At 43.6% G+C, this 15264-nt stretch overlaps 1 protein-coding gene across 17 annotated transcripts in view; it reads right to left on the reverse strand.

Annotated features, from left to right (window-relative positions):
* Positions 1 to 15264, reverse strand: part of PTPRF (protein tyrosine phosphatase receptor type F) — a 343225-nt gene that overhangs the window by 205115 nt on the left and 122846 nt on the right. For all 17 annotated transcript variants that reach the window (XM_048944331.1, XM_048944335.1, XM_048944348.1 and 14 more), the window contains one exon: positions 14229 to 14399. In XM_048944331.1, coding sequence (XP_048800288.1) covers positions 14229 to 14322 — 94 coding nt within the window. In that variant the 5' untranslated portion in view covers positions 14323 to 14399. The remainder of the gene's footprint in view (positions 1 to 14228; positions 14400 to 15264) is intronic.

Consider the following 15264-nt stretch of genomic DNA (forward strand, 5'->3'; position numbering starts at 1 on the left):
CTAAATGGGATTCATTAATCAGGCTCCGACTGCTCCACTTCACCAGGTGGCAGCTCTTTATAGACACTGCCTCATTTCTTTATTTTTTAAATGCCTAGATTAGTTTAGTGCAAAGCCATTGAGAGAAACAATTTGTCTGAGGAGATGATCTACAGATGATTGAATGCGTGCTAATCAGGCTCACACAGCCCGCAGAAGCAGCCTGCCCCACAGTGCCCGGCTGCGGTGTGGGGATCAACAGACCTTCCCTTCTCCCCAGATTTCAGCAGCCCATGGGCAGCAGTGAGGCATCTCCCAACACAGCCACTTCTGCTACAGGGCTGCACCCTCAGGCTGCGGGAGCCACCAGCTCAGAACAAACGTTGCACTCGGTCACCGCTGCTAAGCCGGACAGATTCCTACTTGTGCTCCTTAACGTATGCATATTTAAGAAATAAATTATCAGGGAGATCTCTTTCATTCAGATTAGTGATTAGAATATCTTTTTCTTCTTGAAGCAGATTTTTTCCTCAGCTGTATCTGCTGCTATTCTGGGACTCTGTATTGTCTTCCCTCAATGCTGCAGAAAATGTTTAGCAGCTAATTGCACAGTCAAGTCCTTTCACATCATTTTCACTTTGACAAGAGTAATTAAAAAAGCTAAACAGCTCGGGAACCAATTGATTAGGTCTGCAAGCTCTGTTTGGGCAATATTAAAATGCACGTGTACAGAACAGCAAATTTTCACAACACATTCCTGAACATTTATCACTTAGTGTCAGATCCTTGCAAGATCTCTCCTTTGCTCCACTCCTACCCCATTATCGCGGCATTTGTCTACGCACCGTGCATATATCCACACCACTTGCACATGGGCTGTGCGTGCTCCATGCTTCAAGAATCAAGAAAATTAACCCTACGGGACAAAGAGAATACTTTCCTTTCATCTCCCATACTCACAGTCTCCAAAGTCTCAGTTTGCAAACAGACTCCAACAACTCCCATCGCAGGAATGCAACCACACAAGGCTACTTTGTCACTACTTTTGAAAGACTGTGTATAATGACAACTTCTGAACTTTTGCCAGTTTGTGTATCTATACCTGCACCACAGAAAAGGTATTTTGAAGCACAACCCCGTCTGCAGACACCCTGTGATACGGTGCTGAACCACCTCTTTGTTTGCCTTCACATTCATCCTAGTCCTCCATAGCACCACTTTTTCATATTATAACTTTTCAACCACGTAATTGAAATTATAAGGTGAAGGGCTCCAAAATTACAACAGATGCACCAAAATGGTGAGCTTATGAGCAATAATGAAATGGAAAGTCTGGAAGCCTGAGGGTACACACATTCAGAGGTGCTCCCTGTAGTTTCTTTTCGATAAAGCTAATAATTCTACATCAACAAGAGAAATTGAAAGGATTTATTTTATATATATATGTGTGTATATATATACATATATATATACACACACACACACACACATACATATACCTATATATATATTTTTAATTATTATTTAAACCACTTCCTTCTCAATTATGCTTTCTTTTTGTGGTGGGGAGCAGAACTGAGTGCATATTTAACATCGGCCACAAAAGCCACAAGGTGAAGGGCTGACAGGAACACAGCACAACTCTAACTAAAGAAACTCCCTTCGTTGGTGGCATGAGAGCCATCAGTCACCTTCAGTACCACCTGCCACCCAGGTGCTGGTGCTTCCTAAAGCCAACAGCTCCGTCCCTGTGTGACTATAGGGTACTGGGCAGTGATAGGGAATGGGTTCACAGCAAGAGTCACCAGTGTTAGGAAACAAATCTGTGAACATACTCCTGGTAGCACCTGGAAGGGGCTGGGCACACATGACTTCTTGCAGAGCAGTTTCAGAAGAAATCCCACCCTCTGACAGCTCAATCCCACCCAGTGCTGCAGCAGAACAGCATCCTAGGGACCTACAGCCTCTCTGTTTGGTGCAAAGGCTGCCCTCACAAACCTGCACAAGGAACATGCAAATCCCTCCAGGAAGGCTGAAGATGTGAAGAGCTGTATGTAAAAGGAGACGCTGAAAGGAGCAACAGGAAGGTTTCACACATTTGCAAATGTGATAATTTAAATGACAAATGTAACAAATTAAATCCAGCTTGTTAGCTAATAGAATATTTAATTATGTGCAATGAATTATCACTTAAAAGATTTGGGAATTTAACCAGTTATTCTCAGAATGCACGATGCACTCCTGAGCACGATCTGATAACAGCTCAGCACTGGCCCCCTGCATCTCCTTCCACCTTACCTTGTTTACAGCTCTATCCTGTAATAGTTTTTACTTGTTTCCTTGATGCCTTAATTTCCTGCAATAATACATCTGCCATGAATAATTAAGCAACGCATTTGCTGCTCACTGAAAGCTGAACAAGAGCAATAAATCAGCTCTAGGACCCTCTGCCAGCAAGGAGGCAATCACTGATCTGCTGCAGGTTGCAGGCTGCGGTGGGAACTGCATGAAGCACTCGAGGAGCCACTGGGCAGCGTGGCACCACGACTGGTCACAGAGTCATTAAGCATCCTGAGTTAGAAGGGACTCCCAAGGATCACAGAGTCCAGCTCCTCGCTCCACTCTGTACTAGGAGGTATATACAACCCTATGGCTGAGAGCAGCGTCCCAGTGCTCCCTGAGCTCCAGCAGCCTGGGGCTGTGCCCACAACCCTGTGCAGCCTGTTCCATGCTCACTGCCCTCTGGTGCAGAGCTTTTCCCTGGCCCTTCCCTGATGCAGCTCCATGCCATTCCCTCAAGCTCTGCTGTGTTCCCAGAGAGCACAGCTCATCGCTCTGCAGCAAGGCAGCAAAGCCCATTCTGGCACTTTCCTTGGGAAGGCCAGAAAACTGTGCGCTCTGTTCTTCACGTGTACTCATTATTTCTTGCACACTCACTTTCATGGCTGTTCCCACCATTTCCCTGTTGCATGGATAGGAGAGCAGCAGCAGCAGATTGCCTGAGCGAGCATCAGTCCCCTCTCAGCACCAAGGAGATGGGCTGCCTTGCATTCCTTGCTGTATCTGCAAATATCTCCCAGTGCCCGTGGTTCCACGGGCAGGAGAGGCTGCAGGATGGGAGCAGTGTGCTGAAGGATCATCTGTAGTCAGGCCCATTACCCCCTCTGAAGGTTTATCTCTCTGATTCACATTCACCCTCAGACAGCTGGGCATGCTGCATTCCTCACCTTTTTCTTTTTTTGTATGAAGACTGATAGAAGATAGGGAAGAACGACAAAAACAACAGCGATAACACTTCCCTACACCACTTCCAGTCGCATGCATATCAGAGGAGAGGAACAATAAAACAACTTTCCATTACCAGAACAGCATCACCTTTTAATTGGAATGAGGTTTACAGTGCAATCGTGTTAGAGAAAGCTCAGCTGCAGAGCAGACAAGGGGCTCCAGCTTGGCAGAGCGGGGCCATTACAAACCTAATCAAGCACAGGTACCCAGCCAGGCCCAGGAAATGTCAGAGGCACCATCAGGATTCCACGTCTTAATTTGAGAATCTCCCCTGCTCACTAGAAAGCGCAAAGGCTCAGAAAAAAATTTTAAAGGTCAAAATGTAGAACAGTTCATCATTAAATTTCCTTACAAAACACCCTCGTGCAGAAACAAACCGTGTAATGTTCCTGTTTTTAATTCTGTTGACAAAAGATTGTACATATTTTAAAAACGTAATGCTTAGCAGCTGTGCCACCAGTCTGCCGAGTTTGCATATAGAGCTGTAATATTACCATACTCTATTATTCATAACAGGCAGCAGACTTCATTCTCGGTCTTGTGAAAAATAATTGCAGTTCGAAGCCAAAGTCTGAAGGCAAAAACATCCCTACAGAATGGCCAGAGTTTCCAGAATGCAGGAGCTCCTGTAACAGCCTGCATCTTGATTTACATCAATTAAATTTAAAAAAAAAAAAAGAAAAAAAAAAAGAAAAAGATAAAGAAATTTCCTCTGATCTGTTCTTGAGAAAGCTTTCCAAGAAGCACGTGGCTCTTACACAAAACACAGGACAGGAGAAGCTCCAGTGAGCAAACAACTTGTTTCTTAACCAAAACAACTAAGCCATTAAATAAGTCATCTTCTAGCACGAGGCACTCTCCTTTCAAAGTCTTTGGACTTCACTCACTACATAAATGTCCAGAGGTTCACATGCAGTTGTTTATAGGAAGAAAAAAAATCAGTATTTCCACTTCTCCTCGATGTTCACAAGCTTTGCTTGGCACCTGATCTGAACCTCCCATTTAAGAACCTTCTCTTCTCCTAGCACCAGGCAGGAAGTCTGCACACTCTCCTCGTTCTGTAGTTCTCAAGACTGATTCATTCATTGAAGGCCTCATCAACACCAGCAGAGCAGAAAGGCTATCATCTAGTAGGTCTTTGGGACAGTACTCCTCATTTCTACATGGCACTGAGGTTGCATCTCCCAGAAGAGCACAGCACTGTTGACTCTGTTAACTCCTGTACCGCTTCTGATCTATTAGAACTGCACAACTTTGCTGTCTACCAGCTGTTTAGGCAGTTGTGTCTCATTCTGTATTTATGTAGCTGATTACTCCTATTTTCAAACATCTATCTGCATTTCCCCTTATTGACACACTTCCTTTCAGACAGTTTCTCCAATTTGTAAAGATCATTTTGAATTCTATTGGTGTCCTCCAACATGCTTGCTGCTCTTCCCAGCTTGTTGCTGCCTGCAAATTTAATAAGCATGTTCTCTATTCTATCAGAGAGATCATTACTGCAAATGCTGAATGCTACCAAACTGCCAAATACCCACCCCTATGAGCAGATGTTTCATGAGAAAGAGTCTCACGAGGGAGTATTGAAAGCTTTACTAAAGATAAATGACATCTACCGCTTCTCCATTCACAAGGCCTGTTATCCTGTCATTAAAGAAAATTAGATTGATCTGACCTTGACAAATCTACGTTGGGTATTGTTCCTTTGCCTATGTGGATGTAACAATATTTAAAGTTGTTGCAATTAATAACACTTTAGAGAAGCAGTAATAAGCATGCAGCTTCTTACAACAATACCTGATTTTAGATATGAAATGGGAACTAATTTGAACGGGATGAAAAGAGAAGAGAATGTCTTTCTCTTCACACCTCCCTTAAAGATGCTGCATTTTAAGGCCATTGCTGGAGGCTGTGGAGGGGCAATTCTGAGGTGCACGGGCCTTGAGTTTGATGCAGTCCAGCAATGATTACATCACACAGTACAGAAGCACAGCACAAGCTCAACAAAGAAAACTCTGTATTTACACAGTTGTCTCAACTGGAGGGATGTACTGGAAAACAAACATCACAGTGCGTGTGAACTCACCTTCCCTGACCAGATCACACCGTGTGCTGCTGGAGCTGGAGGATCTCCAAAAGGCTGGGTCTCCAAAAGGCTGAGATTAGAACAGCTCTGCCTTCATTCACAGAACGAATATGCAGGTGATTGAGGTGTGTACAAGCTCAGGCAGCACTCGTTAGTCACATGCACTTAACACTTTGCGTGAAATTCCCTTCCTTCCTATTATTCAACAGCACACTTCTCTATGGGTCACTGCCTTCCACAAACAAAGTTCCCTTCCCCTCAACTGCTAAAGTGCGCCTGTGGTAATGTCAAACATTTTCATAGACATTTTATCTACGAATAACACTACTGCTTGTATTACAGAGTACAGAAGCAAAAATGCTCTTTGTTTTCAAAAGCATCCAAACAATCTCTGCAGGAAGAGCCAAAAAGCAAGTGCCCAACTCATAACCACAGCCCCCCAACTTCAGCTTTGGCAGAAAACCAAGCAAGGCACATTTCAGCCATGAAAGAAACTCATAGAAAGCTAAACCAAACAGCTTATAATAAAGAACTTTGCATAACCCCTAGTATAATGCATGCAACAGAGCGTACAGAAGTACCCTGGAAGTCTGCACAGCACACATAAATGGCAAGACAAGAGCCAGGACCATTACCTCCCCTTACAGGGAACAGGAGCAGAGGGAGCCCTTCCAGCTCTTGGACTGCCCTTACCACCCTCCTGAGAGCCCCAGGCAATTCGCTGTGCTCAGCATGCCAAGAATGAACACACTGTGCCAGGACAAGGCATCCCAGAGCTTTACAAGGGAATATGAAAGTATTTTCTCTATTTTCCCTTTTGCTTCCCTCCCCCTGCTGCCATGGCCCCATCACTTATTAAATGCCCTGTAAATAAAAGAGTGGTAGATGAATGAGAGAAGCCCGCTTCTGTCAGGGTTTTCTTGCATTCTGAAACCACGGAAAGCTTATCTGTTTGATGCTAAATAAGATGAAAACAGGTAGCCATCCCCATCACATAGGTATTTTAATCATCTTAGGCATTTCACAGGATTTTCACCGCTCATCACTCAGTTCTTCAATGAATCTTCCCTCATGTAATTAAACACTACATAAGTAAATATACTTACAGCTTCTCTTGCTTCCAAGCTGGCTTTTGTCAAATACAAGGACTGAAATCCATTCACGGCAACTCTCACACTTACCACCAAACAGAGGACTTCAGTTTTTAGCTCAAAAACCAGCAAAGTACTATCTCTGCCTTATGTAGAGCTCTGCACTGAAAGCTACGACTTGGCAATGTGTGCACGTCTACCACCCTCACAAGCCACGAACTGGATTTGACAAGCTGGTGACAATGTACCATCCTGTCTGCCAGGCACACTTGTGCCGGTGCCAGGACTCAAACTGGTTATTACAAATGGAGTTTTTCAGGGGCAAACAGACCTGGGTGAGTAAAGCTAAAGCCGCTGCATGTTTCCTGGTCTTTCTGGATCCCATTTTTCCAAGCAACCTTTACCAGAAGTAACAACACATACATTAATAGTTGAAGTGAACTTGTCTAAAAATAAACAGAAAGAAAACACGTAGGTGTTCTGCACTCCAATATCCAAGTACTGAGGCTCAAGAGCCATCGTCTCCTCCTCCTGCATTGCAATTAACTTGCAAGGGCTTTTATCATTCACCTTTGGGGTGAACCAGGACAGCCATCACAGGTAGAAATTATTGAGAATTTTTAAAAAATGAGAAAAGCATCAAAAGCAGACAAGAAGGATCCCCAGGGTACAATCTTCCTTTTAAATGTGCAGCATTAACCAGTGTCAAATGTGGGTGGTTATTGTCCTCTCTATGGGACCAAATTCCCAGAGAAGCCAGCATCAACCGGAGCACAGCAAACCCCACAGCAGAGGAACCTGCCGTGCTGACAGCACACAGCACGCCAACACACAGCAGCCACCCTGGTGCCACCAGCCTGCAATGGCCTTTCCACTTGCTTTATGTTTTGACCAGAAGCTATTCATAAAACTCAGCCCAATTTTCAAAATGTGTTCATGGAAACTGTAGTGTTAATTAATGAAAAAAAATGGCAACAACGGTAACGCATGTAATGAAGGACAACCTGAAAAGCACAGCAGGGCTCATTCCAGCATGTGTAACATGAAGTGGAAAATATTTTCTAATTATTTCTTTAACACTACATGGAGTGCCCTGATTATAAAGACCTCATGCTATAACACCTTAAAAAGCCCAGACTTTTTCTGGCTGAAAGAAACCAACACTCAGGACGAAGTCTGGCATTGCAGCCTGCAGTTCACACACCAATGTAAATCTGTCATACATCAGATGTGCTTTGGTTTAATCCACTAATCATATGTCAATAAAGCATGTGAGGCAAAAGACACTTCTACGACTTAGGGCTTCCAGCAAGCACCCTCTGGTGTTTTCAGATCAACAAAATAAATGAGATTTGTCTTCAGCATAGACAAAGCTCTGATTCACACAAGGGGCTAAATACAGCATTCAATTAGAAGTACACCACTGCTTTCCAGTTACTCTCACATAAAGACAGACATCTGACCAGAGAAAAAACATCCATGAACAAAGGATTTACTTAAAGAAAAACAAAAAACATAACACACCAGCCAAAAAAAATAAAAAAGATTGAACAACATTCTGAGCAAATTTCATACTTGTTCACCAAATCGTGCTGCTTCGTCTTGTATTACAATATCATTCTGAAGTGCCAACACAATGAACAGATAATCAAAGAACTAAAAAAAGAAAAAAAGGCATCCATATTACTACTTTATTGCCTTTTTTTTTTTTTTTTTTAAACAACTGCTCAGCTAAAACAGTGCAAGCTCCAGCAGGCCTCATGCTTTTTCCTCACCTGAGGAATGACAGCATGACAAATTGTATTACTTAATCAGTATTTTCCAGCACTCCTTTTCATCTCACAGGATGCCACCATCACTACTACAGAATATTTTAAAACATCTCCCTGAAGTATTCACAGCAGCCTGTGCAGTCACAACTAACTAACATCTGGGAATACACACAACCAGCCTGCAACTACGTCTGGAAACTGAAGGATGAGCTTTGCAAGACTGGTAGTCAGTAAATAACAGCAAGGATTGATTACTTGGACAAAATTTCTTGGGTAAGTAGATGAGTTGTGATCCAACAAAACGTATTTTCACAGAATCCTTGAGTTGGAAGGGACCTTAAACTCCTCTGCAGTGAACAGGGATGCCTACAGCTCGACCAGGCTCTCAGAGACCCATCCAGTCTTATCTTTTTAGGAAGTTAAGGGCAAGAACCCAAGTCACACTGACAAAATGGCAATCGGAGACTTCAGAAGATTCCCAGGTCATCGTAGAGGACCATGCTTCCACCTCAAAGCTATGGGCAAAGGAGTAACAATTGCTGCTGCTGTGTGACACGAGGTGGCACATCTTTTCTCGGTGCTGGTCTCGACTTCAAAAAACACTTCTAAAAGTCAGGAGGATTTGTGGAGACCTGTAAATATGATTTGATCAGAAAAATCAAGACCAATCCATTTTTCCACAATAAGAAGGACAAACTTTCAGACTGTCTAACTGTTACATTCTAAGTTGCTCCTCAGGGAGCCTGCATGAAGCAGCATGAACTTCTAGCCTAGCTGACAAAGGTTACAGCATCCAGTATCTGAACCCAAAAACACACAAACCAAGCCTAAAATAAATACAGATTTGTAGAAGTAATGATTACTTGCCATTTTCCCAGATCACACAGGAGATGGGTAAATTCTCCACCATTTAGCCTTCAAATCATGATTTGATAGTCTCTTAAAAGCTATGTGCTAGATCATTTGCAGCTGTTAAAAGCAGATGCAAAAATTACTCTCTGAAATTACACAGCCTCCATTGTGCAGGTCACAGTACAAGTCTACACTGATCTGATTTCTGGCCCTACAATCTATGAATCTACACTGGAGATAAAATTTTAAGCAGTCACTTTACTGTTTTTCTATATCACCTAGCCAATAAGTACATTTATAGAACATTCTCTCTCAAAAAAGTGCATTCAGTATATCTGCCTCCAGCTCCTGTCACTGTACCAATAGCTTGCATAGATGTGAAGGCAGCAGAGCAGCTCTGGCCACCCAACCCCATCTCAATGCCACGGGTAGCAGGCAGGTGTGTGACATCAGGAGCCTGGTGCAGAGGCACAAGTCAGAGCCTACAGTGAGACCTCCTGCAAACCAGCAGCCCCGCAACACCACTGATGAGTGACAACATGCCCAGAGCTCTTCAAAAGCAAGATCCTGCCTGAGATTTCATCACAGCCCTGGGCTCAGGAGCCTCCCATCAATGGGGGCTGGAAGATGGCGCCAGGAAGGGATCGCTAAATATTTATGCTATTCTTACATTCTCCATAGGTCTTTGTCATGACCACTGCTGGATAAGAGCTATGGAGCTAAGGCACACCTTTGACCCAGCACCTGATGTTGACTGATGAGTGATGGTGGCTTTAAGAATAAATAAAAAAGACAAATTGCAATGCTGTGACCTGTTATAGGTAGCTATCCAAACAAATTCACAGGAGTCCTGCAAGTGCTGGAGCAAAAAGGAACATGGCTATAAATGCAGAAATATCTGCTGTCTACTCTCAACAGAGCATTTGCTTTTACAGCATCCTTCCTATCTTTTACATCTGCAATGTTCGGCTACAAGCCAGCAGCACCTAGATATTTTACAGAAAAGTGAGGAACCATTTATGCCTAAAAATATATATGATGAGTAAGGACAGCAAAAATAAGCTGCACAATGACTGTGGTTAATATTTCTGCCTGCCCCTTAACAACGCAACCCAGTGCCTCAGTTACAGGGGCTTTCCTAAGCAATTTTTTACATGTTCTTTTCACTGATTGAATTTGTCAAGCTAGTCGAGGCAGAAATGCAGAAAACTAGTATTTACCTGAGTTGTAATACCTGGATCTGATCATACCAATTATACCTAATCACTACATTCAGTGTTTGGGGATGGGCACGCAAACAAAAATGAGGAAGCGGAAACAGATGTAAGGCAGCAATGGAAAAACCTCAGGTCCAGCTTTCTGGATGGGACTGTGCCATCCAGCTTTGCAAAGCACAGCTTCAAAGGTCTAGGTCCAAAGCACCTGCCACTGGGCCACTGTTTGGGATGCGAAGCCAAGAGGCAGAGCTGAAATGGGGGACAAAGCCCCACCTGGGTGGCAGGAGCAGAACAGTACGTGTAGGCACACAGCTGGGGCACAAGAGAAGTGAGTGATAGCAAAAGTTCCAGTGCTCTTCCATGCAAAACCTCTGGACAGTGCTTTACCTGCAGGGCAAAATCACTGACGAAACAGAGCTCATCTGGAACCACATGTCTAGGAATTGCATGGCACTCTCCCATTTCTCAGCCTTCGCACCTCAGCTTCCTATTTGTTTTGAGGTGTCTCCTCAGTACAATTTGCACCCAAGAAATATGGTTAATGGGAAGCATTTGTATGACATACACAACTATCTGATAGAAAGGACCAAGGTAGGTTTGAGCTGATTCAGATTTGCAGCCCTCACTCATAGGAGGATGCGGGAGGGCAAGGACCTGTCCTACAGGCACCAGCCCACTGCTGCAAGCTGCCCCTCACACCCTTAAACAAAAGTCAAGCTTGCTCCATCTTTAGAAATCAGATGCAAATTGTTTACCATGTCTCACTTCACACCTAGTTGCCCAAAGTCTGTGACTTTGGTTAGAAAATACTGCGGATGGGTCACCTAACCTCTTCCTTTAGCTAATGGAAGCCTTGCTCAGGGCATTAAATATAAAGCCTAATTTTAAGAAAACAGACCAGCAACAAAACACATCGCTGATGACGGTATTGATTCTTTTTCCCCCTGGTTTCTCAGAGTTTTGTTTTGAGAGGGTTTTTTTTTTCATTGTTGCTTGTTATTTATTTATTTTAGTAGAGTAAATGACATATTTCCGAAGGATTGAAAAGAGCATCTTTTAGCTGACAATTGAACTGAACATTAAATGAAATCTGCAAAGCCGTTTTTCCCATGCACAATCAAAAGCTGACAGACAAGGATGCACGGAGTGCATAAAAAACACAAGCAAGCTGAGGGAGAAAGTGTAAAACAGTCATCCTGAATCAGCTCTGAGCCACTCTAATGGAATTAGGGTCACACTGACAGAAACACACTCAGATCACAGAGAAAATTTAATAATTTCTTACTGCAGTCTGTAAAAGCAGAGGAGGATTTGAAAGTGCTTTCTGCCAAATTAGCACTTCTCTATCGACCATTCCCCACACGTTCCCCCCCTCCTGCTCACCTTCTCCTCCAAGCCCCTCACCAGAGAGGCCCCGAAAGCACTGGCCCTATCTTGCTTGCAGGGAGGAACCCAGGGAGCTATGTGTTTAACCTCTGGATGCCGCTTCGATTCCTCAGTGCTGACGTTATTCAGCCCCTGTGAGCTCAGCCCCAGGAGCAGCATTGCAGCGCACCCGCCGCTAATTCCGCTACGCGATACATATTCAATCTGTTTTATCTCAGGCGTTAACTTCTCGCTGTCTGCCAGCTGCCTAATTGTCAGCAAGCTCCAACAGCCAGGCTGAATGTGTTGTGACAACAACAGCTACAAAGCACAGGCTGGGAAGGTAGGGACGCCCAGGTTCTGCAGCACCCGGCTGCTGGCAGAGGCAGCCCCTGCCCCGTCCCCTCCTACCAGTACCAAAGCGATGCTGCAGACTGACTCTAGGAATGCAGAGATAACTGTGCTCCCCTTATTGTATTACTTTTAATTGGAGAAATAGAGGAGCAATTTGTGATCCAGAGCCTTGCGATTCTTCTGTTGTCTCCCAGCAGTACCACAATGGGAAAAAGAAAGAATCAGGGTGATATACCAGGCACAGCCAAATTCCATCAGGAATCCATCCAGACAAGTAAACTGCCATCAAGATGCTTAGGGGACAATAACAATGAGGAGAGGACATATGAGGTGCTTCTTTATCAACATCCCTTTCTACCTTTTGCAGTAAGGTCCACCATGCATTCTTCCCACCAGGGAGTTCTACCAGGACTCCCAAACACCATCTCCACTATCATATTTTGCCCATCTCCACCATTGACAGCAGTATACAAAATAAGAAGAAATTCATCCTGCAACTGCATAAATGCAAAGCTTCCCTCAGTCTCCTGGCCTTCACACAGCATCCTGCCACTGGGAGCGTCGGTGTTAAAAGTCAGTGGGGCAAGAGAACCTATCAATTGCCAAAACACACAGAGCAACACTTTCCACTCAGGAAGACTTCAGTTAATCTACAGTGGCTGTAGCAGTTAAAAGGTCACTGTCCTCCAGATTTGCCTTGCAGATTAGGATAAAGTAATTCAGAGTCAGTCTGCACCAGAGAAAAAGGCATACATACCGATATGTTTGCTTCTCAAGACAGAAGTGTTGCACATCTGAGACATCAATATTTGGATCTGGGCCTGTGAAACAGGGCCAAGTTTCTTCACTTTAAGCATGTGGAAGCATTCCACAAAACTGGCAAACCATATCCACTACAGATTATCCTAAGACCAAGAACTGTTCTAGGATGTCTCAAACTCCACCAGCTTGTGCACAGCTGATGGAGAGATGCTTTTATTCTTCGCAGGGATCAGGATGACGATAATGAAAATTTTTTCATACCTCAAAATATTAAATGTATACTTGTCTGTGCCAGACTCCAAAATGGGATATAGCACTTAGACTTAAAATAATCTAGATAAGCATCTTCTAGCACCTCTAGTGATGGTAAAAATAGTGGTGAAATGGTGAAAATGAATTTTCATCTTTCTTCACATCAATCCTCAATCCCCTCTCCAGCTTCTCCAAATTTACTCCTCCCCCTTTAGTCAAGGACACTGAAGAACTCCAGTCCATTTTCTCCACTCAGCCAGGCTCTTAATGGTGTGGAGACCTCCTTCAGCTTTCACAAAATTACATCTTAATTACAAAGCCTGGTGACCAACTAAAGCTGGAGTGAGAGGCAGATGGCTGGTGGCAGTTCAGGAGGCGCATCACAGCCACCTCCCTGCTCCATTTGAAGCATCTCAGGGGCCCAGGGTGTTTGCAAAGATACTGAGTATTCGCAGCTGCCTTAGAGCCTGCAATGAACATGTGAATATTTGGCCATTCTGAAAAATGAATCCTCCAAAATCATTATATGCTGGAGCAGAAAAGTGCTCAGCAACATGCAGTTACATGCGATATTAACCAAAGCACCATGGCAGCTCATAGCAGGCTGCCCCACTCCATGCTGCCAGCAGAGAGCTACAAAGGCTGACTTCCTAAGGACATAAGTCTCTCCTCAGATACCAGACATGAGCAGAGCACCTTAAGTACCACCACAGGAAAATTTGACTCCAATTCTTCTACAGGTGGAGGGCAGCTACACCAGAAAGTAAAGACTTGAATGTTTTCCCAGCAGTTTTCAATCACCCACTGATTCAGGAGAGATGTTTCAGTTCTACAGAAACTATAAAAGCTGGTAAAAGAACAAAGTAACAGGGATTACTTCAACCCCAGTACATCTCTCTTCCTCCGCCCCCAATTTTCTTTACTCATCTATACACGTTAGCAATCAAGTTGTCAAGTTTTTATCTTGCAGCTACTACTGAAGCTACTACAGAAGCTTGTCCTGCGCTTGAATAAATGTTGCCAGCCTTTTTAGTTCTATTTGTGCCCCTTCACACACATACTGTTTATCTTCACTGCACACATTGGAAAACAAGATTTGGAGGGTTATCCCTTCGTCCTCAGTGTTGCCAGTACATATCCAGAAGTTTCAATATTTGTTGAAAGAAAACTTGCAAGACATTCAAGCCTTTAAAAAATGAATGTTACTTACTTTCGGCTCCTGCTTTAGCAGGATCAGGCAGCATCAAGCAGCACAGGATGACTGCTAGCACAGTGAGTACTGAGACGCAGAAGTTAGGCACCATATTCCAAAGCAGGGCAAGTTCTCTTCAGTCTGAGGCAAGTGGTCAGCACATCCAGCGTTACAGACACAGACTTACTCCTGCAAACCAAGAGATGAAGAAAAGTGTTTAAATATGATGCATGCATTAACTGCTGACATGCAAAACTAAACTGTAAAGACAATTAAGACACAAGTACAAATGAAATTTGACTATCTTTCCTGCTTGAGCAGCATAGCATCACACTAATACTCCACAAACCAGTAGGCTGTTTTTAAGGGACACGAGCCATAAAAACATCACCATCTTCAAGTCTGCCTTCAGATCCCGTCTCTATGACAGCCTGACAATATATCCTTTAGCTGTTCTCACTATGTTTGTACAACAAATAGTTCTGAAGATGCACATTACCAGAAACAGTGTCTTAAGTTCACAAAACTCTCCTTGTCTGCCCAAGAGAGACATGCTCGGTTGCATACATATGGTGGTTTGTAGTCAGCAGTGTTCAGCGTAGCTGGGCTGGTGATTAACTGCTATAGAAAAGGACATCCTTTTGTAGCACCCACTGCACCTGCGCCTCAGTTGGGTCTGAACAGGAGACAGAGCAGCTGAACAGAGTCAGCTCCCATTTCATAGAGCAAATGGGGATGCCAGTGAAAAATAATGGTGAAATGCCTTTAAAGATAAGGTTTACTTAAAGTAAAGAGCTAAGGTTCATACTCTCCAAAAAAGGATAGGAGGCACCATCTAAAAGGACAAAATTACCCATCTCCAAAACAAAGCAAAAAGTCTTGGCAATTGGCTCAACCTGAAGATCTGCTTGGATACAGAAATGCAAAAAATTCCTTGAAACCTAACCAGAAAGACAGGTATTTTAAAAAAACAAAAGTATTTGTGTGTCTACATCCTTTGTCTTCTCATGAGAATGTACTCTATTTACTTTAAAGACAAGAGACTAAGGTTCAC

The sequence above is a fragment of the Lagopus muta genome, chromosome 5, assembly GCF_023343835.1.
Source record: "Lagopus muta isolate bLagMut1 chromosome 5, bLagMut1 primary, whole genome shotgun sequence".
NCBI classification, from domain to species: Eukaryota; Metazoa; Chordata; class Aves; order Galliformes; family Phasianidae; genus Lagopus; species Lagopus muta.